Source organism: Dendrobium catenatum, unplaced genomic scaffold (assembly GCF_001605985.2).
Source record: "Dendrobium catenatum unplaced genomic scaffold, ASM160598v2 fragScaff_scaffold_231, whole genome shotgun sequence".
NCBI lineage: Eukaryota > Viridiplantae > Streptophyta > Magnoliopsida > Asparagales > Orchidaceae > Dendrobium > Dendrobium catenatum.
The window spans coordinates 9,494,662-9,514,064 of NW_021318693.1; the positions used below are offsets into that span (position 1 = coordinate 9,494,662).

A 19,403-nucleotide genomic window follows, 5' to 3' on the forward strand; every position below is an offset into this window, starting at 1 on the left:
TTTTGAAATTCTGCTTGTTGTATATGCTCAATACCGAGCGTACCGAGCATGTACGGCTCGGTATCTAGCATGTACGGCTCGGTACCGAGCATGTACGGCTCGGTACCGAGCATGTACGGCTCGGTACCGAGCATGTACGGCTCGGTACCGAGCATGTACGGCTCGGTACCGAGCATGTACGGCTCGGTACCGAGCATGTACGGCTCGGTACCGAGCGGTACTAGCTCGGTACCGAGCGTGTACTTGCTCGGTACCGAGCGTGTACTTTCTCGGTACCGAGCATGTACCGCTAAGTACCGAGCATGTACTTGCTCGGTACCGAGCGGTACTGGCTCGGTACCGAGCATGTACTAAGTAGTACCGAGCATGTACTGAGTGGTACCGAGCATGTACTGAGCGGTACCGAGCTTGTACTTGCTCGGTATCGAGCATGTACTAAGCGGACGAATGAAGGAAAGCCGAATCAGGAGTTATTCAAGATTTCGTTACTGCACGTCAAAGTCAAGGCCACAATACCGCGTACCTGCTCTTCCGGCCTAACCGATGCCTGAACGTTTGCTGCACTCACAACTTCGGCTTCGTTTCTTTCCCTACGTCGTCTCCTTCTGACTTCGTCTCCTACACTCACGGCTTCGTCTCCTTCCCTCAAGGCTTCGTCTCTTTTTCTCACGGCTTCGCCTCTAATTTGCCTTTCAATTCTTATAAGAAGCCCTAATTCTATACGCGAATACACGAACACGAATCGGCTGTGTCGTATTTACATATACACCGAAGAAAAAAATTTTGAGGCGGTGCCTCATATTGCATCGAGGCGTTACGCTCTAATGCGTATGCCTCGTGCGAAAAAATCGTAGGCTTCGCTGGATGGTTCGAGGCGTAAGCCCCGATGCGCATGACTTCCGCCTCGACTTGAGGCGCGACTCAATGCGGATGCCTTGTCCGCTTTTTTAATGGTTGCAATCATTAATGCTCTATTTTTCAAATGAGAAATCTCTTCTTCTTGTGCCCAATTTGCATCAACACAACTTTATTGTCATATATTGCAGCCTAATGCGTTAGATCTCAAAAAAAAAAAAAAAAAAAAAAAAAAAAAAAATCCTAATATTTTTTTGTTTGTTTTTAAATGCGTCCTCATGATCAGATTAAAAAAAAAAAAACTAAAAAAGCATTTAGCAACATGATGCATTGCACTGAGGGTGTCAAAATTGGTTTTAAGGGCATATTTTTTTACCTACGTTTACCCAATCCATTAACATTTACTAAATGGATAATAAGATAGAACTTAATTCTCTCCCATTTTTCTAATTGACTGCCGAGCCTGATCTAGGAAGCCCTTTATGCAATACAAAAATAACAGCTTCTTATTCTTTTTGGAAGCTTGCCTACAATGCTGATGGAGGAATTGAGGAGGATGTTGTGTGTGTGATGGTAGCAAGAAGTCTGCTTGTGCTCCCTATCCCTAAAGTAGCAAGCAATTATAAAGCTCAGGTAGAAGTCTCGGAGTGGGCATTCAGTTCACAACTAGAGAATTGAGAGGCGCCTAAAGGGAATGGTCATTATTCCTCTCCTGTTCTTTGCTGCATTCGTTGATATTGTTTGTATCAACTACCTTTCAGCAGGGGAATCTTGGTACTGAAGCCATTAAGCACCTGGAACATGTTCGAGGTATTAGGGTGTCGCCTTGTTCATGCTGCTGGTATCGTGTTCATCTTGTTAGTCTGCTGCTTCTTTCCATGATTTAGATGATGGGGATGTGGCTAGCCAGCAATTTGAAGCGGATGCTATGATAGCTGAGCCAATGAATGCTAGAAAGGAAAAAGAGAAAGATGGGGAGTGGTTGTTTTATTTGATTTTTTATATACCTCAGTAGAAATGTCACCTTTATCGGGTTTTTTTTAAGGAGCGGCGTCAAAATAAGAATTAGGAGTAGGAAGTATTAAAAATTTTAAAAGGTGCAAAATCATTAAAAAAAGTCTCATTTGGAGGAGTCGAGGGACCAAATTGGTCCCTCAAAATAGTTGGGAACTATTTTGGTCCCCCACAAAGAGTTGAGGGACCATTTTTTATCATGACCTGACCCGGTTAGCTCGAATTAACGGGGTGATAATAGACGATCGTACGGTAACAAAAATATAAACTTAATACATTCTTTTCATCATTAATATCAACTCGATAAATATCCATTAATAACATAAGAAATAGCCACTAAACTTCTAATACAAACATTTCTAATAAATCAAAATCATAACATGTCTTAAAACATAAAGAGAAGCATAACAGTAGTCCATGACACAACAATTAATACAATCCAACTATTAACCATAAAAAACCGCTTAGCTTCCTTAAACCGATCTATGCTGGTAAGTAACCGGTCTCTCTGCCATTAATCCTTAACAAGTTCTCCTGAAAAACATTCCCACAAGTAGGAGTGAGCTAATGCTCAGCAGGTAATAAATATCTCAATTAAATTCATAATGCAAGGAAAGAAGAAACATTATGCAGTAAACTTTTCATAAGAAAAGACTGAAATAACATGAGAATCTTAAGTATGTGTAATCCAGGTAACATTTGGAATGCATAACATTTAAATCCATAACTCTTTCCTTAATTTCATTTTCTTTTCTTAACTTTTCCTTTACCATTCTTATATGCAAAGAATCGTAGAATGCATAGTCTTAATTGTATACACCCATCCCGGAAGTACCAATAATTTGTATTGATCAGGTACACATTTAAATTTGGTCAAACATTTCATTTCATGTACTCCGAAGAGTCCTTTACCAATTTGTTCCAAGGAGCCCTCTATCATTTGTCCCAAAGAGCCTTTTACCATTTGGTATTCCAAATTATCATGCACATTCAATCATTTCATACTTAACATAAGAAAATTAAATCATTCATCAATTCATGTGTCTGTCTAATAATGTTTCATGATCAAATGTTTTCCTAAAATTTTACATGTTCAAAATTTACTCTAAAAGGGAAAATACATATTGCAGTATGACTTGTAATTTAATTAAATTAAAACGTTAAAGCATGTATAATTTTAACATTAATGAAAGAGAAACTTATAAACTTAAAAGAGGTATGAATACCTACCTCACAAGTACAGTAAATCTCAACGACGTCGCTTATGCTCGAGGCGCTCTTTTATAATCAACACCTAAGTATAAATGTAAATACAAACTTTATTACTAAGCCTTAATCATAATACATTTTTTTTAATAATTAATTAAATTTCTATTTTCGGATTTAATAAATCTCTAATTTTTAAACCTCCCTAATTCGTCTAAATCCATACATCAACCAAAATGAACCCTCACTAATTTCTTAATTAAAACAAAATTAATTAAATTTTATGATTTATAATTAACCTAAAATTTTGGAAATCATAATTTCACTAATTTCATTCCAATTGCATGCCAACACTACCCCATTATTAATTTAATAGTTAGAGTTTAGTATTTTCGGATTTATTTAATTCATAAATTATGAAAATAAAATTTTTGCGAAAAACTTAATTTCCACCATTAAAAACATCCCTATGGTCCATTCATCCATTGGAATAGTAACCATTAAGTGAATTTTCTTAAAATCCAAAAATATGTAAACTCTAATTTTTCCAAACTCACAAAATTTGGGAAAAATTTCCCAAACTCACAAAATTTGGGAAAAATTTCGTTTTTACGGTTAAATTACTTTTCCTAACCTTATCGATTCATTTCCCAAAGAAATTCTAAGTTTTTGTAAAACCCTAGAAATTTCTCTTCTAAAAATCTATGTGAAAAAGAGGATTTCTTGCCTTAAGAACATACTTTAACTCTCCCTTAGTCTTCCTCTACGTTTTCCCCCAAGACTGGCCGTCAGAAACCGCCGCCGGAGTCGCCCATGAAGCCTCCCGCTGCCCCTCTTGTGTTCGGCCGAATGAATCGAACTGAGCGAATGAGGGGACCAAATCCATTCGGTCCCCTTAAGAATGGGCGGTTAGGAAAAAAATGCCAATTGTCCTATTTGCCCTTAAGTATGTTAAAAGACCATAAAGAAGATAAGGGTATTCTAGTGGTATTCTAGTACATATTTATATTATTTGAAAACTTCGACAATTTTTAATTTCAAATCTATGCTAAATTCCATCTAAGTCTTTTCTACTGATTTGCTCGAAATTTTATGTATAATTTTATAAAATTATTTTCGTCGAAATCCGACGACTTTGAAAATTTATTTAAATTTCGCCGCGACGCATCGAAATGCATGCAACGCTTACGATCAAAATTTTTGGGTTTTGCATTTTTTATCATTTTCTCATTTTTTTTACTTTCCAACTCAATTTAATTCAAAATTAAATATATATATATATAATAACTTAATAATCTATAATTTTGATTCATCCAAACCATCATTTAAAAGCATCGCCAGTTGCATGCTTTCATTAGTGGAAATGGAAAGGAGAAAGATACATTACAATACCTTTGGCTATCGCAATATTGAAACTAAATCATATGTTAATTAATTCTAATACTAAATCAATTTAAATTAGTTTAATAAGGGTACAAAATATTTTGGATTTTTGAACTTTTAGCTTTTTTAAAACTTTGAGTTTTTCATTCCTAACATTTTGAAATATAACAACACTTTATAACTTAATTTAGAAGTTGGTATCAACCTTTTTTGGGTTTATTATATTGCTTGTTTTAGTGCCTACCAGTTGTGGCTAGAATATAAAATTTTCACTTACATGAGAAGTAAATGGAGGTGATCGGAGATTGAAACGTGAAATGTGTTTTTGAACAAGTGTAATTTAGTTTTGGAAAATACTTAGGGGTTGTCTGGTTTGATGAAAAGTGAGTATAAAGTATTCCAAATATATGAGTTTTAAAAATTTTTGTATCTGGTTTGATGAGAAAGGAATGCAAAGTAAAATTTTATTGAATTTTTATTTTTTTATCATACACTAGTACGTTGCATCTCCAGTTAATAACTTAAGGGGGTGAATGCCACGACCTGGCCCGGAAGTTCAAATTAACGAGGTGAGCACAGGTGGTCGGATGATATATTAAATTTTTATTTGTTAAATCTATCTCCAATACACAAAAAGAGTAACTTAAACTTAAAAATATAAACTGATTTTAAATGAATTAAATATCTTTCATTTGGTGCGCCGCACCTATGATACATATTTTCACCTCTTCTGCTCATTTTAGTTAATTAAATTATACCTGAAATTATTAGAGCAACTAAAAGTAAGCCACAATTCAGTGAGTAAAATATGCTTTTAAATTACAGTAACTAAAGACAATTGAAATAATATGCATGAGCATTTCAATTCATATCATAAAATAATTCCATTTAGATTTATTTCATTTCAAGACTTTCAATATTATGCATATTCAATATCTTTATTTATATATTTCTTCTTTCTCATAAATAATATAATCGTCAGAGAAGCCACCGTTTAATTTTGTACCAATGAAGGTACTACATTTCTATTTCCTTTTCTTTTTTCATAACATTTTTCATTTACATGTACGGGTACATTGCGTCCCCAGCTTGTACCATAAGGGGGTGTACTATATCAGTCAACATACACATGCAAATATACTACATAAATCATATCATTTAGCTTCTTCATATCTTTTCATATGGAGTTATATAATAAACATCATGATTTGTGATAAATGATATCTATATGATAGTAAATTCAAGTTTTCTAGTTCAACATGATCAATTTTCTTTGGTAAAGAAAATTCATATAACATTAGTTCATAGCATATTAATAATAAGCAATTAAATAATAACAGTATTTGATGCATCATACATAGGAGAAACAAATATCATTACTGTAATTAAAAGAAATGAGTACTCACCTCGAAGTTGGATGCTTTAACAATTTACTTTAATAATCACTTCGTTGTCGAGAGTTTGATACCTACATAAATACATTATATTTTATAATTTATCTTCAACTCATAATATTCTTAAATTTTAACATTAAATTACTCTCATAATTCTAATGATTAAGTATTATTTTATTATGATAATATTTCTTTATATCACATAAATTTCTCTTCTCTCTCTAATTACTTATTAAAATAACTAATTACTCTTGTATTTTATTTATCAATTTATGCTAAAATTTGTTCTCTCTCCATCTAATTAACTAATAATTTAAAGTACTCTCATTTTCTAATAAATTTTTTATCATCATTTATAAACAAATAAATGTTGATCATTTTAATCAAAAGAAACACGAATACTTGATGCTTGCTCGAACTCCTTTTCCTTGCTTGATTGCAAAGTTGGCTGCGACCAGAAGGCGAAATGACATCAATGCTCATTCTCCTCTCAACACAGTTCACTCTCAACACAGAGCTTTCCTCACGTTTTTCTTTCACTTGGTGAATGAATCGCACTTATCCCTCCCGAGGAGTCGTTGGTTTTCATTTTTGAACATGTTTCCTTGCATATTCCCACGAACGGTTCTCGCTAGTTGCTCTCGCGCCTGCTTGTGGCCCGTTTGCTTTGTCCGCTTCTTTGTCTGATCTCGCTATTTAATTAGGGACGGTTCAATTGAACCAACCGGCTGGACCGATTCTTACTGTGAAATCCTGTATGTGCTTGCATATATCTTTTCCCTTTCAATACTTTCCATTTATATATTATAATTTAACTTTTTCATTTCATTTTTCTTTACTCATGCCTATCAATTTTATATAAGTCATTTTTTACATTTATATATATCATATTGTAACTTTGATTGCTTAGTTTTTCTCAATTTAATGCATAATAGATGCTTTAAAATGTAACAACTATACATGCCTGATACAATATCAAATAATTACATTGAATCAAAATAGAAAAATATAATTGCTATAAAATAAATGCAATCACCCACTTTACTGCTTTTCGTGTGCTGAAATCCTTCCAAATTTTTTCAGCTCTTAAGTGAATTTCTTTAATGCAACATCTGAAGTCATGTACATAATTATATGAATCTGCACTGTTACCTTTCAGGCTTTCAACTGTACTTTAATTAACTTCAAATTAATTCACCATTTTTATTTTTAAAATCTTACCTAAATTTTCTCTAGAACTTTTCTGTCATTTTGATACTTTGTCGTAGTTCAACTGTTAACTTCCCCTATCTGAAATAATGATACTTGCATTAATTTTTATTAGTAGTAATATTTAGATGTATAATGTTGTCAAAATAACATCGGCTGCATTAGACATCTTCAAAGACAACGTTGCATTCATCGAATATTGCTAAAGCATTGTCAAAGGCCTTCAAATAAATAAGTGTTTTTTCAATTTTTTTTTTCTAATGACATACTTTATTATATCCTAGAAAATGATTAAAATTGGGTTTATACAGTTTTTCTTGCTTACCTCAAATTTCCATCTTCTTAATTGAATCGAGATTTTTACCAACCGAAACTTCTTCCTATTGAACAATCATATAATAACTGTTTTAGTCAAAATGAAAATTCTACATTTCTTTCTTTCTAAATTTAAATAGGAAATAACTTACACTTCTTCTTTGTTCCTATTGAATACACATGCTTCTCATTCTCTTCTGTTCAAAATGAAAACTCACAAATTCATCTTCTTAACATTCCTCTTCCTTTCAGTCGAATATTATGGTGCTCAAAATCGAACAATCCATCTCTCTATCGATTGACTTCAACTAACGCAAGCTATTTCTTCGAACAAAATTCCTCTCACACATAAAAACTTCTCCTTAATGTTCGACACCATTGGAATGAGCATTCTCAACTTATTCCATGTGAGTCATGGCTGCTTGCCCATGATTGCTTCTGTTCCTGCATGTTCTTGAATTGTAGGCGTCAACTTGCCTTTTTTGCTTCGTCTTTGCTCTCTCACTTGACCCAGTGCCCCCACTTGCACTCGCTCGCTCGCTCCTGTTCGACTCCGCCTACTTTCGATATATGATGGATTGAACCGATCCATTCGGTTCTCATAGTTGTTGCTGCCCGTTGCCGTCTACCACCATTGAAGATGGCTTATCATCCCCACCATTTCTCAAATCATTTCCATTGCCAATCTTCGTCAATGTCTGCCAATGTCATAGGCCATCAGTAGCTAATACCACTCTTTGGTGCTACTACTGCCCGCCACTAAACCCCACCACTATTGTAGGGCTTTACACTGCATTTATTTTTCTACAAACAAAAAAAAAGTTGCATTTATTTTCAATCATGCAACCAAGTCCTAACATTTTAAATGCATTGAATTTATTTTACATTGTATTACTCTCTAGTCCTTTTTAGCAAACCAAATAGACCCTTAGTAGCACCTTGTTTTTTTCAAAGCTTTTAATTTTGTTAAACTCGATGAAATCTGATTTCAGTGTCATTTGAAATACTGCAATTAAGGGAGTAAAATAGCTTGCTTGACAATTTTTTAGTAACAGGATACTTGTAGCAAAGGTCGGTAAGTTTTTTTTTTTCCCTGTTTTTGAGGATTTCTATGTACTTGTAATAGGTAATTGTTTGAAGAAAATATAATTTAGTGTATTTATTTGTACTGATTTAAACTTATTTTTATGATTCTTTTCACTTATGTCTGTTATTCCATGAAATTATAGCTTCTTGTACTCTCTTTCCCCCATTTTTCAGCCTCTTAATCTGCATGAAAAGGATAACATCAACAGCGCATTACCTGCTTCTATTTTGATGCCTCACCTCCAGAATCTTTTTCAGCAGACTTCGTTTCAACAGGTACATCAGAATGCTTTATTTAACTGTGAAATAGTTCTCCATTACTGCAATTCCATGTTTTTTCCTATAAACTTCTCTATTATTTTCAAGAATGGTAGAGATAACAATATCCTTAATGTGGTTGGTTATCAGGATCTTCTTACTAATCTGTTGAATAGCCTCCAACAAAATGGTATTGTTGATGGTACGTGTTTGTCTTTTATTGTTTATTTCTCTAAACCTGAAATTATTTATAGAAACCCGTGGACACCTTACAGCTTTCCAGGCTGGTATGCCATTGAAACAACAAAACTCTGAGGAAGACAATCTGGTGAGTTTTTTATTTAATTAAATTTTCTTATGATAAATATGGAATATATATATATATATATATATTTATGTGTTTTAGATCTATTCAACTTAAGTTTTTAACAATCTGAATCAAGTTCTGTACTTCATAAAAAGGAAGGCCTAAGCTTATGGATTATGCTTATTATTGTTTAAATGAGAATGGTTTGCTGACAGTAAGATTGGAGGCTTAAGGCCTACTTTGTGTTCTAAACGAGTTAGTTTTATCATTTTTTTTGTAATGTAGATTTAATTTATAACTGCTGATTAGGATCATTGAATTAGGTTAAATTAACTAATTTTTAACTAAATAGATGAAGTTTCATAATAACCTGAGACTAGGCATCCATAGGATATTGTTTGGATTCATCATCATTCCCCACCATTTCTCAAATCATATATCAAATTTCTTCTATTATATGCTAAGTACTTTGCTTTTACCGATTAGCCTTAATCAAAAGTTCACTCTCATCACTGAGATGACAATTAATCATATGAGCTTCTGCTTATGAGAAATATGGAACTAGATGATTAAGTTTTTGTGAAATGAGTAAAAATCTCTGAGTAATGTCTTACTTGCAACTTAATATGCCTTCTGAAATTTGACCCAAAACACTAATAATTCTCTCAGCAGAGCTGGCATGTGAATTTTTAGAGTTCACACTTTGAGGCAGCTATGATCCATCTTGCTTATTTTGCTATGAAGTTGCATCCAAAAAAAAATATTTAGACTACTAAATTGTTAAGTCTTATGTTCATAGTTCATATGCAATATATGTTTGTTCTTGTTGAAATGCATACCAATTACGTTGGTATAGCCGAGTATTTTGATCTTTGAAAGTTGCAAATGTTGATATCTTTGACCACATTTAGCCACTCATCAGATAGAGTTATATAACAATCTTCATTATTATTTAAATATCAAAATATTATTCTATAATAATTATAAATTATTTTTTTTAAAAAAATTATAACCAGGTTTATTAGTGGTCCTTTTTCTCTTAGCATGAGGAATCCTAAAAAGTCCTTCATTAGTAATGTTCATACTCAACTCATTACTAATTTCATCTCAATGTGGCATTTCATTGATTTGTTTCTTCTACTCCTTTGCTTATACACCCTTGAATTTAATAATTCACATGTTGAAGTAGCTACCACAAACTTAAGCATTTTTCTTAACCCACAAATTAATGTTGTTTATGACAAATAATTTCTTTTTTTATAGCCATCACAACTAGTATCATTTTATTTTACCAAGACAACACATTTTAACTGTGGATTTTTCCTAAAATTTTCACATAAATTAGATAATTTTTTTTTTCAGTAGTTAATGAATGAAACATTGGAATAGTGTGACTTAGCATTGTCCTAAATATTAAGATTACATTTTTGCAGGTTAAAGAAGAAAATGTTAGGTTTAAATATTAATCATATTAGATCAAATAAGGAAGAAAAAACATTAAATGAAGGTTAAATAGTAAGGAAAGAAAAAGTAAAGAGAAAATGCTTGCTAAGAATAAGATCGAAGAGCCTCTTTGTCATATGCATTCTTTTGTGAAGTGTCGGTTGTCTCAAGGGTTCATAAGCCATCTCAAGTAAATTTAGTTACAGAAGTTGCATCCTTTTTGTGATGTTGGTTGTCACATGCAAATTTAGTCCAAGCAGCCATGAGGTAGATTGTAGTCGTGAGAGCAGAAGTTGAAGGGAGGTTGAAGAGATGAGAGTCTGCAAGTGAAAAGGATATAGTAGTCATACGAAGTTGTCCCCTTGAGATTTGTGAGCCAAGAGAAACCAAGTGCCATTTGAAAAGGTGGTATTGTCAAGAGTTGAGAATATGAGCCAAAAAGTTCAAGCCATCCATCATGCAAAAAGGCTGACTCCATCAAAGTGCCAAAAAGATATCTCCATCAAATGGTTGTGAAGACAAGTCGGGCAGAGTTTGTGTGTGATTTATCGTGTAAGTGATATTAAAACCCTAATAAAAAATAAGATTAATTTAAAAATTAATTAAATAATATTAACTCTAATTTCAAGAAATAAAATGAGTTGTTAAAATGGCGCCCGGGTGTAGTCTTAAATAGGCAAGGGTTTCCACATCAAGGATGGATGTGGTCAAATAAGCTAGTCCATGAAACTAAAATTAGGATATAAACTTGGAATATAGGTTCCCTTACAGGAAAATTAATGGAATTAATCGATATTATGATTCTAGGAAGTTAAATATTCTGTGCATTCAGGAAACTAAATCGGTTGAAGAGAAGGCTAAGGAGATTGATAGTTTAGGATTTAAATTTTTGTATTCAGGTAGGAGTCATAGTAGAAATTGTATAGGTGCTATTATAGACAAGAGTTTTATGGATAATGTTATAAAAATTAAAAAAAATTGGAGATAGAATTTTAGCTTTAAAGATTGTTGTTGATGCTAAGATTGTTAATATTATTAGTACTTATGCTCCTCAAGTAGATTTGTAGATGAGTTCAAAATTAATTTTTTAGAATGACTTAGAAGAATTAATATAAAATATATCTCTTCAAGAAAGAGTTTTTATTGGAGGAGATTTAAATGAACATGTTGGTAGAGATGTAGATGATTTTAAAATCATTCATGGTGGCCATGAGTTTGGAACGACAAATGAAGGTGGCAACATCATATTAGATTTTTGTTTAGCTTATGATTTTTTAATTGCTAATATCTTATTTAAGAAAAGGAATGAGCTAAAAATGGATATAGTATAACTCAAATTGACTATTTTCTTATAACAAAATTAGATGGTTTAGATTGCAACGATTATAAAGTTATTCCGAGTGAAAAATTGTATACCCAACATCGATTATTAGTTTTGGACTTTAAGATAAGAGAGTAAAAAATAAAAAATAAAGTAAAACGATATTCTAGGATTAGATAGGGGCTTTTAAAGAATATTAACAAAAATATATTTGAGAGTAAGTTTTTAGATCTTAAGATTTTGTCTGTGCATGAGGATGCTAATGTAATGTAAGAAAAAGTGGCTAGTGATATTAAGAATATTGCAAAAAATGTGCTTGGAGTATCAAAGGGAAAAACTTCTATTAGTAATAATAGTTGGTGGTGGAATCCAAATGTGCAAGAAAAGATTAAAAATAAGAAAATTTGTTATAAAATTTGGTTTAATTGTAAAAATTTTGATAATTAGAAAAGATATAAAGAGGCTCGTAAGGAATCTAAGAAAGCAATATGTGATGCAAAGACCTTAGCTTTTAGTAATTTATATAATAGATTAGATACTAAGGAGGGAGAAATATATTTATAAGCTAACCAAACAAAGAGATAGTAGTAAGGATTTAGTTCAAGTGAAATGTATTAAGGATAAAGTTCAAAAAATACTTTTCCTAGAAGATATTCAACAAAGGTGGATGAGATATTTTGCTAAAATTTTAGTTAAGATTATGAAAATAAGATTGACTGTAGTTGCCTTAGCACCCTAAATGAAAATAAATATTTTTGTTTTTTATCGGCGTATTAGTAAAACCGAATCTAGAGAGGCTTTAAAGAAAATGAATGGTAGAAAAGCTGTTGGATCTGATGATATTCCAATAGAGGTGTGGAAATGCTTAGGAGATGAAGGAATTTCTTAGCTTATTAAACTTTTTAATACTATTTTGAAGACTAAAAGATGTCAGATGAGTGGAGAATGAGTGTGTTAATTCCTATTTTTAAGAATAAAGGTGATGCACAAGATTGTGTGAATTATAGAGGAATTAAGTTAATGCGTCATACTTTAAAACTATGGAAGCGAGTTATGGAGCTAGGTTACGGCGTGATACTAATGTTTCTCAAAATCAATTTGTATTCATGCCGGATAGGTCGACTTTGGAAGCCATACATTTATTAAGAGGTTTGATGAAGAAATATAGAGAAAATAAGGAGGATCTACATATGATATTTATTGATTTAGAAAAAAAGCATATGATAAAGTTCCAAGAGAAGTGCTATGGAGAGTTCTTGAAAATAACGAAGTTAATAATGCTTATATTTAAATCATTAAAGATATGTATGCAGGAGCTATTACTTGTGTTCAAACACAAGGTGGTTTGACTAAGTATTTTCTTATTTCGATTGGGTTACATCAAGGATTAGCCTTAAGCCCATATCTTTTTGCTTTAGTCATGGATGTTCTCACTAGATATTTGCAAGAGGATATACCTTGGTGTATGCTTTTTGCTGATGATATTCTTCTTGTTGATAAGACTAGAGAGGGAGTTTAAGGTAAACTTGAATTATGGAGGTCAACCTTAGAGTATAAAGGTTTTCGCTTGAGTAAATCTAAAATGGAATGGAGTGTAATTTTAGTAGTAATAGACCTAGTGAGGGGATTGTGACTTTGGGTGATCAAGTCATTAATAAGAGTACTTGTTTTAGATATCTTAGATTTATTGTTCCGAGTGATGGTGAAACTGATGGGGATATTATCGGCAGAATTCAAGTTGGATGGTTGAAGTGGAGGACTGCATCGGGCTTGTTGTGTGATAGAAAAGTACCTCTCAAACTTAAGGGAAAATTCTATAAGATGGTGGTGAGGCTTGCAATGCTTTATTGTGCCGAATGTTGGCCATTAAAAGTGAAGCATAATACTTTGTTAAGTGTGGCAGAGACGAGAATGCTCTGGTGGATGTGTGGCTTTACCCTTAGAGATAGGATACGAAGTGAGCATATACGTGAAAAGGTTGGAGCAGCTCCAGTAGAAGATATGATTAGAGAGAGTCGTCTTAGATGGTTTGGTCACCTAAAATGGCAGCCTTTCGATGACCAGGTTAGGAAAGTAAAGGTACTAGATTTGACTTATATTAAGAAAGGTAGAGGCAGACCTAAAGAGACTTCGTTAGAAAATATTAGAAATGATATTTCTTTATTAGATTTAAACGAGAATGTGACTTTTAATAGGACACAATGGAGAAAAAAGATTCATGTAGCCGACCCCACATAGTGGGATAAAGGCTTGATGCTGTTTTTGTTGTTGTTGTTAAAATGGCGTACGGCACAAAGAAAATGCATGTTTTGCAATAACTCATTAATAGTGCACAAGACTTGCTTTTTAACACCTCTTGCCTTATTACACAAGGTGGTGCACGCACCACATTGTGAGCTTTTAATTTGCTATTAGCATGTATGTTCCTACATGTCCTCTTCATTTATGCAGTGGGAAATACTCCTGAAATTCATATCTAGACTCCACCTATGCATATTAGTTGAATCTGTAAGGTCCAGAATTCAGGTATGAAGAATGTAAATTTATTTAATTATACTTTTAAAATTTAATTTGAAGTTTAATAATCTCTAGTTGTTAAATTAAGGCTAACTATAATTAATAGAAGTAAAATAGTTAAGTTAATAATAGTAAAGTATTACGTAAAGATGTACTGTTAAGTAATTTACTTTGATAAGTCATAATTGCATCATAATTTTGAAAAGATGCTTTCTCTAAAACTGTAAATAAAGATAACAGTTCACGGCAGCCAAGTGATTTGGAAATGGATATTTTCATTGGATAAGAATGATAGCAGTTAAGGAAGAGTGTGTGGGCTCTCTTACACCTAATTCCTCTGTTTGGAGTTTTACAACAGCAATTAGACATAATATAAAGCAGTTACGTGTAAATAAAGACTTGGGAAAGGCTGTGTTCTAAAAAAAAAAGTAGTTAGCAATTCTGTGATGGTGCATTCGGCACTGCACTCTTGTAGAGAAGTTCGGCACATAGAGGAAGATTTCGGCCAAATTCTGTAGAAGAAATACAGCACAGTGAAAGGAAGGGTTCAGTAGCAGATTTGGGTGCTCTCTCGGGACAGTAGAAAAAGCCGCAAAGCCTGTTCAGGGAATTCGCAAATCCTCCTGTAGCAAGAGGCGGAATTCTCCCTGTAGGTAGAGGGCAGCGCATAGTGCAAAGGCTGAAGAAAAAGAAATTTGGTTTACTTTGTGGATTCAGTGCAAGGCAGGTAAGTAATTGAATTTCGGCAGGGCTAAGAAATTGGATTCCTGTAATGCAATTTTTCTTATTTGCTTGATTTATGGGTTTTGACAGTGGAATTATAGGAAAGTAGATAAATAACAGTGTTAGAGAGTGAAGTGTAGAGTTGTTATGCCATCCAGGAAATAACAAAAGTGAAGAAGAAGTTGAGTGGAAGAAGAGAAAAGAAAGAAGGAAATATAGGGAAGACGAGAGAGGTAAGCAAATTGTTTGTATGATAATTTTATAATTGTCTTTCAGTTTTTTATAAATTTGATAATAGTTCCTAAAGCAACTATATCAATTATATTGTAGGATTATTCGTATATTTATAGAGAAAGAAGGTTTTGGGTTAGTGTATCAAAGAAGAAGGTTATGTGATATAGGTTTGGAAGAGATCACTCGTAAAGGATGCAAGTAATGCATTTATATTCAGATTTTAGAACTTTCATTTATAAGCATGAAGATTGATTTTGAATGCATTAAAGTAAAAGGTTATGAAATTTGTTTAATGTATAGAAAGTATTTTTAATTCAAGTTTTCAGGTATGAACAATCAGATACATAATGAAATCAGGTAAGTGTAAAACAATGTTTAGTATGTTAATCTAAATGTTTTCCTATTTGATATTGTTTTGGAAAGATGTCAATTTACTTGCTTATGGTGTGCATTTTTAATTGTACACTGGTGATCACAACAATGATTATGAAAGAATGCAATAACTTAAGTATGACTTATGAACATTGAAAAGTTTTATGAATATCAATTGAAAAGTAAAGTTTTGCTACAAATGATGTATAACTGTAATTACAGGTGGGGCAAAAGAGACCTTAGATAATATACCTGTATCACATGAGGGGCAAAAGGGACCCAGATAATATGATACCTGCATAGCAGGTGGGGTAAAAGGGACCCCTAAAGAGGCAAAATGGACCTCTATGTAATTCAATGGCGATAATGCCAGGTTTACCTGGGCTCCATTGAATAATGTTATGAAAGTGTAGCCAAATTTTTTAATGAGTAAAATTGAATTATGGTTGGATGATTTATATGATCTTCTAAAAAGAGAAGTTGTATTAAATATCAAGAAAAGAAAAATGTTTATGTTATGCATCTTACACTTTACAGTACTGTTTAGGAGTATTTTGGGGTGTTACAGAATCTCCATAAATTCTGATCATATATATGAAACCAACTCCACTATGAAGGTTATGATACTGTTGTATGATGTATCTTAAAACGAAAATCACCGTCTCAAAGGCATCCCCACCCTAGTAATCCCTTAGACAGCCTTTTTCTTAAAGTTTTAGGAGGTCCAAGGTCAGCTTTACCTAGTATTCCTGATTGTTTTCATATCGATACTTCTACCGCTAGCCCAACAACTAGAGTTTGATCTTTTTTTTTTTGGCTCAACCAACAATTTTACCAGAAGATCAGCCAATTGATTCCAGCTTTCAGCATCAGGGTTTTGTCCTTGATTGTTTCGTAGCGCTGCCTTATTGTTGATAACAAAAGAGATGATGAAAACCTAAATGCACAGCTTTCTATACAGGTCTTTTCTCCCTTTGCCACAAGGCCCATCTAATTATCAATGAAACGTCTAAGGCATGTTGCATTAAATTTTCACTTCACCTAATCATTCAAAACTCAATATATAAATATTAAATAAAGAAGGTATTCTAACTTCTGGTTTCTCAATTGGCTAATTTTAAGTTAAACATACTAAATATTTATTTGATATAAAAGATTCACTGATTGTATTTAAACTTTAGACCACTTTAAACTAATCTGCTCCTGATCTGAGAGTCATAATAATCTGCTCGCCTTCTTTCATTTTTTACTCTAATATGGTGAAGGAAATTAATTTTACTTGGACTAATTCATATGACTATATTTTCCTGACGCTTTGTTTATCTGTTGAGAAAATTACTCCAGGAATCGGTAAATAACCTATTCATTTTATCAGGTTGATACAGCAGTAACTGAAAGAGAGCGCCTCCTGCTTGCTAAAATTTCTGAGCTCCAGACCAGGCAAGTCAACAATATTTTTCTTAAGTCTGTTTTATTTCCTTATGCGGCACATATTTATGAACCTGACATGTAGATGTCTTATCAATATACTGAGAAAGTGATAAAGAGCATATGTATTTAACTTACAACCGTTGACCTTCTTTTTGACACTTTCCTGAGAAAAAATAAAATAAATGAGCGCTAGTTGTGAAAAAATGCAGAGCATTTAGCAACCTTGTCAACATTATCAACAAGATGCGTGTTAAATATTTGTAGAAAACTATATAATCCATTTGCCCCATGCACCCGTAGCTAGGGTTAATTTGGCCTTTCCTTTTTTTTGTGCATGAAGCTAATATTAATTTATTTTTTCCTAATTAATCATTTTCTTGTACATTGTCTACTGTTTGTAAGCTTTAATCTCTTTTGATTATTCTCTCAACAATGGTATGGCGTTTAAATTTTTCTCACTTTCTTCCAAGAGATTTTAATACGTTCAGTTAACTTGCAAACCAAATCAAAGCATCAGGCATCACAATGAAAACATGGAGACATTCATCAAACTTGCAAAAGTGAAAAAAAAAATGAAATTTGATAAATAAAATTAATGAGCTTCAAAGACATTTCAATGCGAAAGTTTACTTATTTAAAAATAAAAAATGAATTAAATGAAGAACTTACACCTATAAGCTTAATTTGAAGTTTAATGAGTGCCATCAATTCCAATGATGTAAAAATTTCATTATTTTCCTAAGTATTAAGTAGTCATCAACATGGTACTTACTTCAAATAGTTCGGATAATAGTAATTATGATGATGTTGATGAGTCATCAGTGTGTTACTTAAATCTAATTGCTTGATTGAATTATCTACTTGCAATTGTGATGTAAATGTTTGATTAGTAATGACAAGGGGAAGTAGATAGAGCTTCTGTTGAAGCATGAATTGAAAACATAGAGCAATCTAAAGTGAGTTTGGAATTGTGAAATTAAAAAAAAAGATGACTAATTGGCAAGTTAGGAGTTATCTAATTAAAAAAGAATGACTATTTGGCAATTCAAGTTTGAAACTTCTTGGTGATCCTTTAGTATTGCCAATTAAGTTTAAAAACCATAGAGTTTCTGCTACTAGAATTGCCATTTAGAATTTCCAATTTGCAATCCCACAAGTCATATAAGCAATTAGTCGTCCTTGTGGGAAGAAAAAAAAAATGCAACGTGTTAGAATAAATGGTGCAAATATCTATTTATAGTTTATGTTAAAATCCTCAAAACTTGCCCGATATTCTTATAATTTTATAACAAGCCCTCACGTTAAAGGTTGATGATTAAGAAATAATTTTTATGTCATTATTATTATTATTATTATTATTATTATTATTATTATTATTTTAATATTCGGACGAAGTGGTAAAATAACATGAAATATCCACGTTCAATATAATATTACTAAACTAGAATTAATTCCATGGATAGCTAGAAATAGCATTGAAAAAAGAATGATTGTGGAGCAAACCCCAAATGTTATGATACGTTTAATTGTAATGATTATTTATGTATTCGATCCACCAATTCCTCTTTTCCCTCACAGGATGGTTAGCTTAACTGATGAGTTGACTGCTGCAAGGATGAAGCACATTCAAGTAAGATTCTTTAGCACATGTTGATCTCTCAATTTTCCCTTTTCTCTGATAGAAATTTAGTTTATTGGTCTACTGATTCTAGATATCCTGTAAGGTATACCAGCTTTTATTTTACTTCCCAGATAGACTAGTTCCTCTGTTTAATCTTTTATATTAAATTGATGTATTGATTGTGTTTACGTTGCACTGATGTTACAGTTTCTGTGAGTTGTTCAAATTCATTCTATAATTTATGTTCGGTTGGCTTAGTTACTAAACAGATATATATATAACCCTTATCAATTCTTGTTTATTTATATGTTTTTATTTTGATAGCATATATTTTATATCGTGCTTTTGGGATGCTTCATTTCCACTTAGCGTCTACCTAAATGCTCTCATTTTTATGGGTCTTTAAGAATGACAATCTCTTGAAAATTCTTTTTTTATTTTTGATTTTTTTCCCTTAATTACCTTACAATAAAAAATGCCTTAAAGTAGATCTGGCATAAAATCATATAGTTCTCGCACATTTAACTAAACCATTTTATGCGGAACTTTGCTATTTCCATTCAAATTTATTTTATTTCAACTTTGCTTTCCCGGGATATTGTGCATCTCTTCTCTCATTGTAAGTTCTCCGAGCATCTCTTATTATTTTCTTTGAATTTACACCTTATTGGGTGTTGGATCACTTTTTGTAGTCACGTTACAATTTTTACTCAC

The 19,403-nt window shown here is 32.4% G+C and overlaps 1 protein-coding gene across 1 annotated transcript in view; it reads left to right on the forward strand.

Annotated features, from left to right (window-relative positions):
* The window catches only part of LOC110091836 (serine/threonine-protein kinase BLUS1), a 103,736-nt gene that overhangs the window by 63,607 nt on the left and 20,726 nt on the right, over positions 1-19,403 (forward strand). The window contains exons 17-21 of the mRNA XM_020816085.2: positions 8,637-8,738; positions 8,871-8,922; positions 8,996-9,048; positions 17,013-17,077; positions 18,647-18,698. Of these exons, the coding sequence (XP_020671744.1) occupies positions 8,637-8,738; positions 8,871-8,922; positions 8,996-9,048; positions 17,013-17,077; positions 18,647-18,698 (324 nt within the window). The remainder of the gene's footprint in view (positions 1-8,636; positions 8,739-8,870; positions 8,923-8,995; positions 9,049-17,012; positions 17,078-18,646; positions 18,699-19,403) is intronic.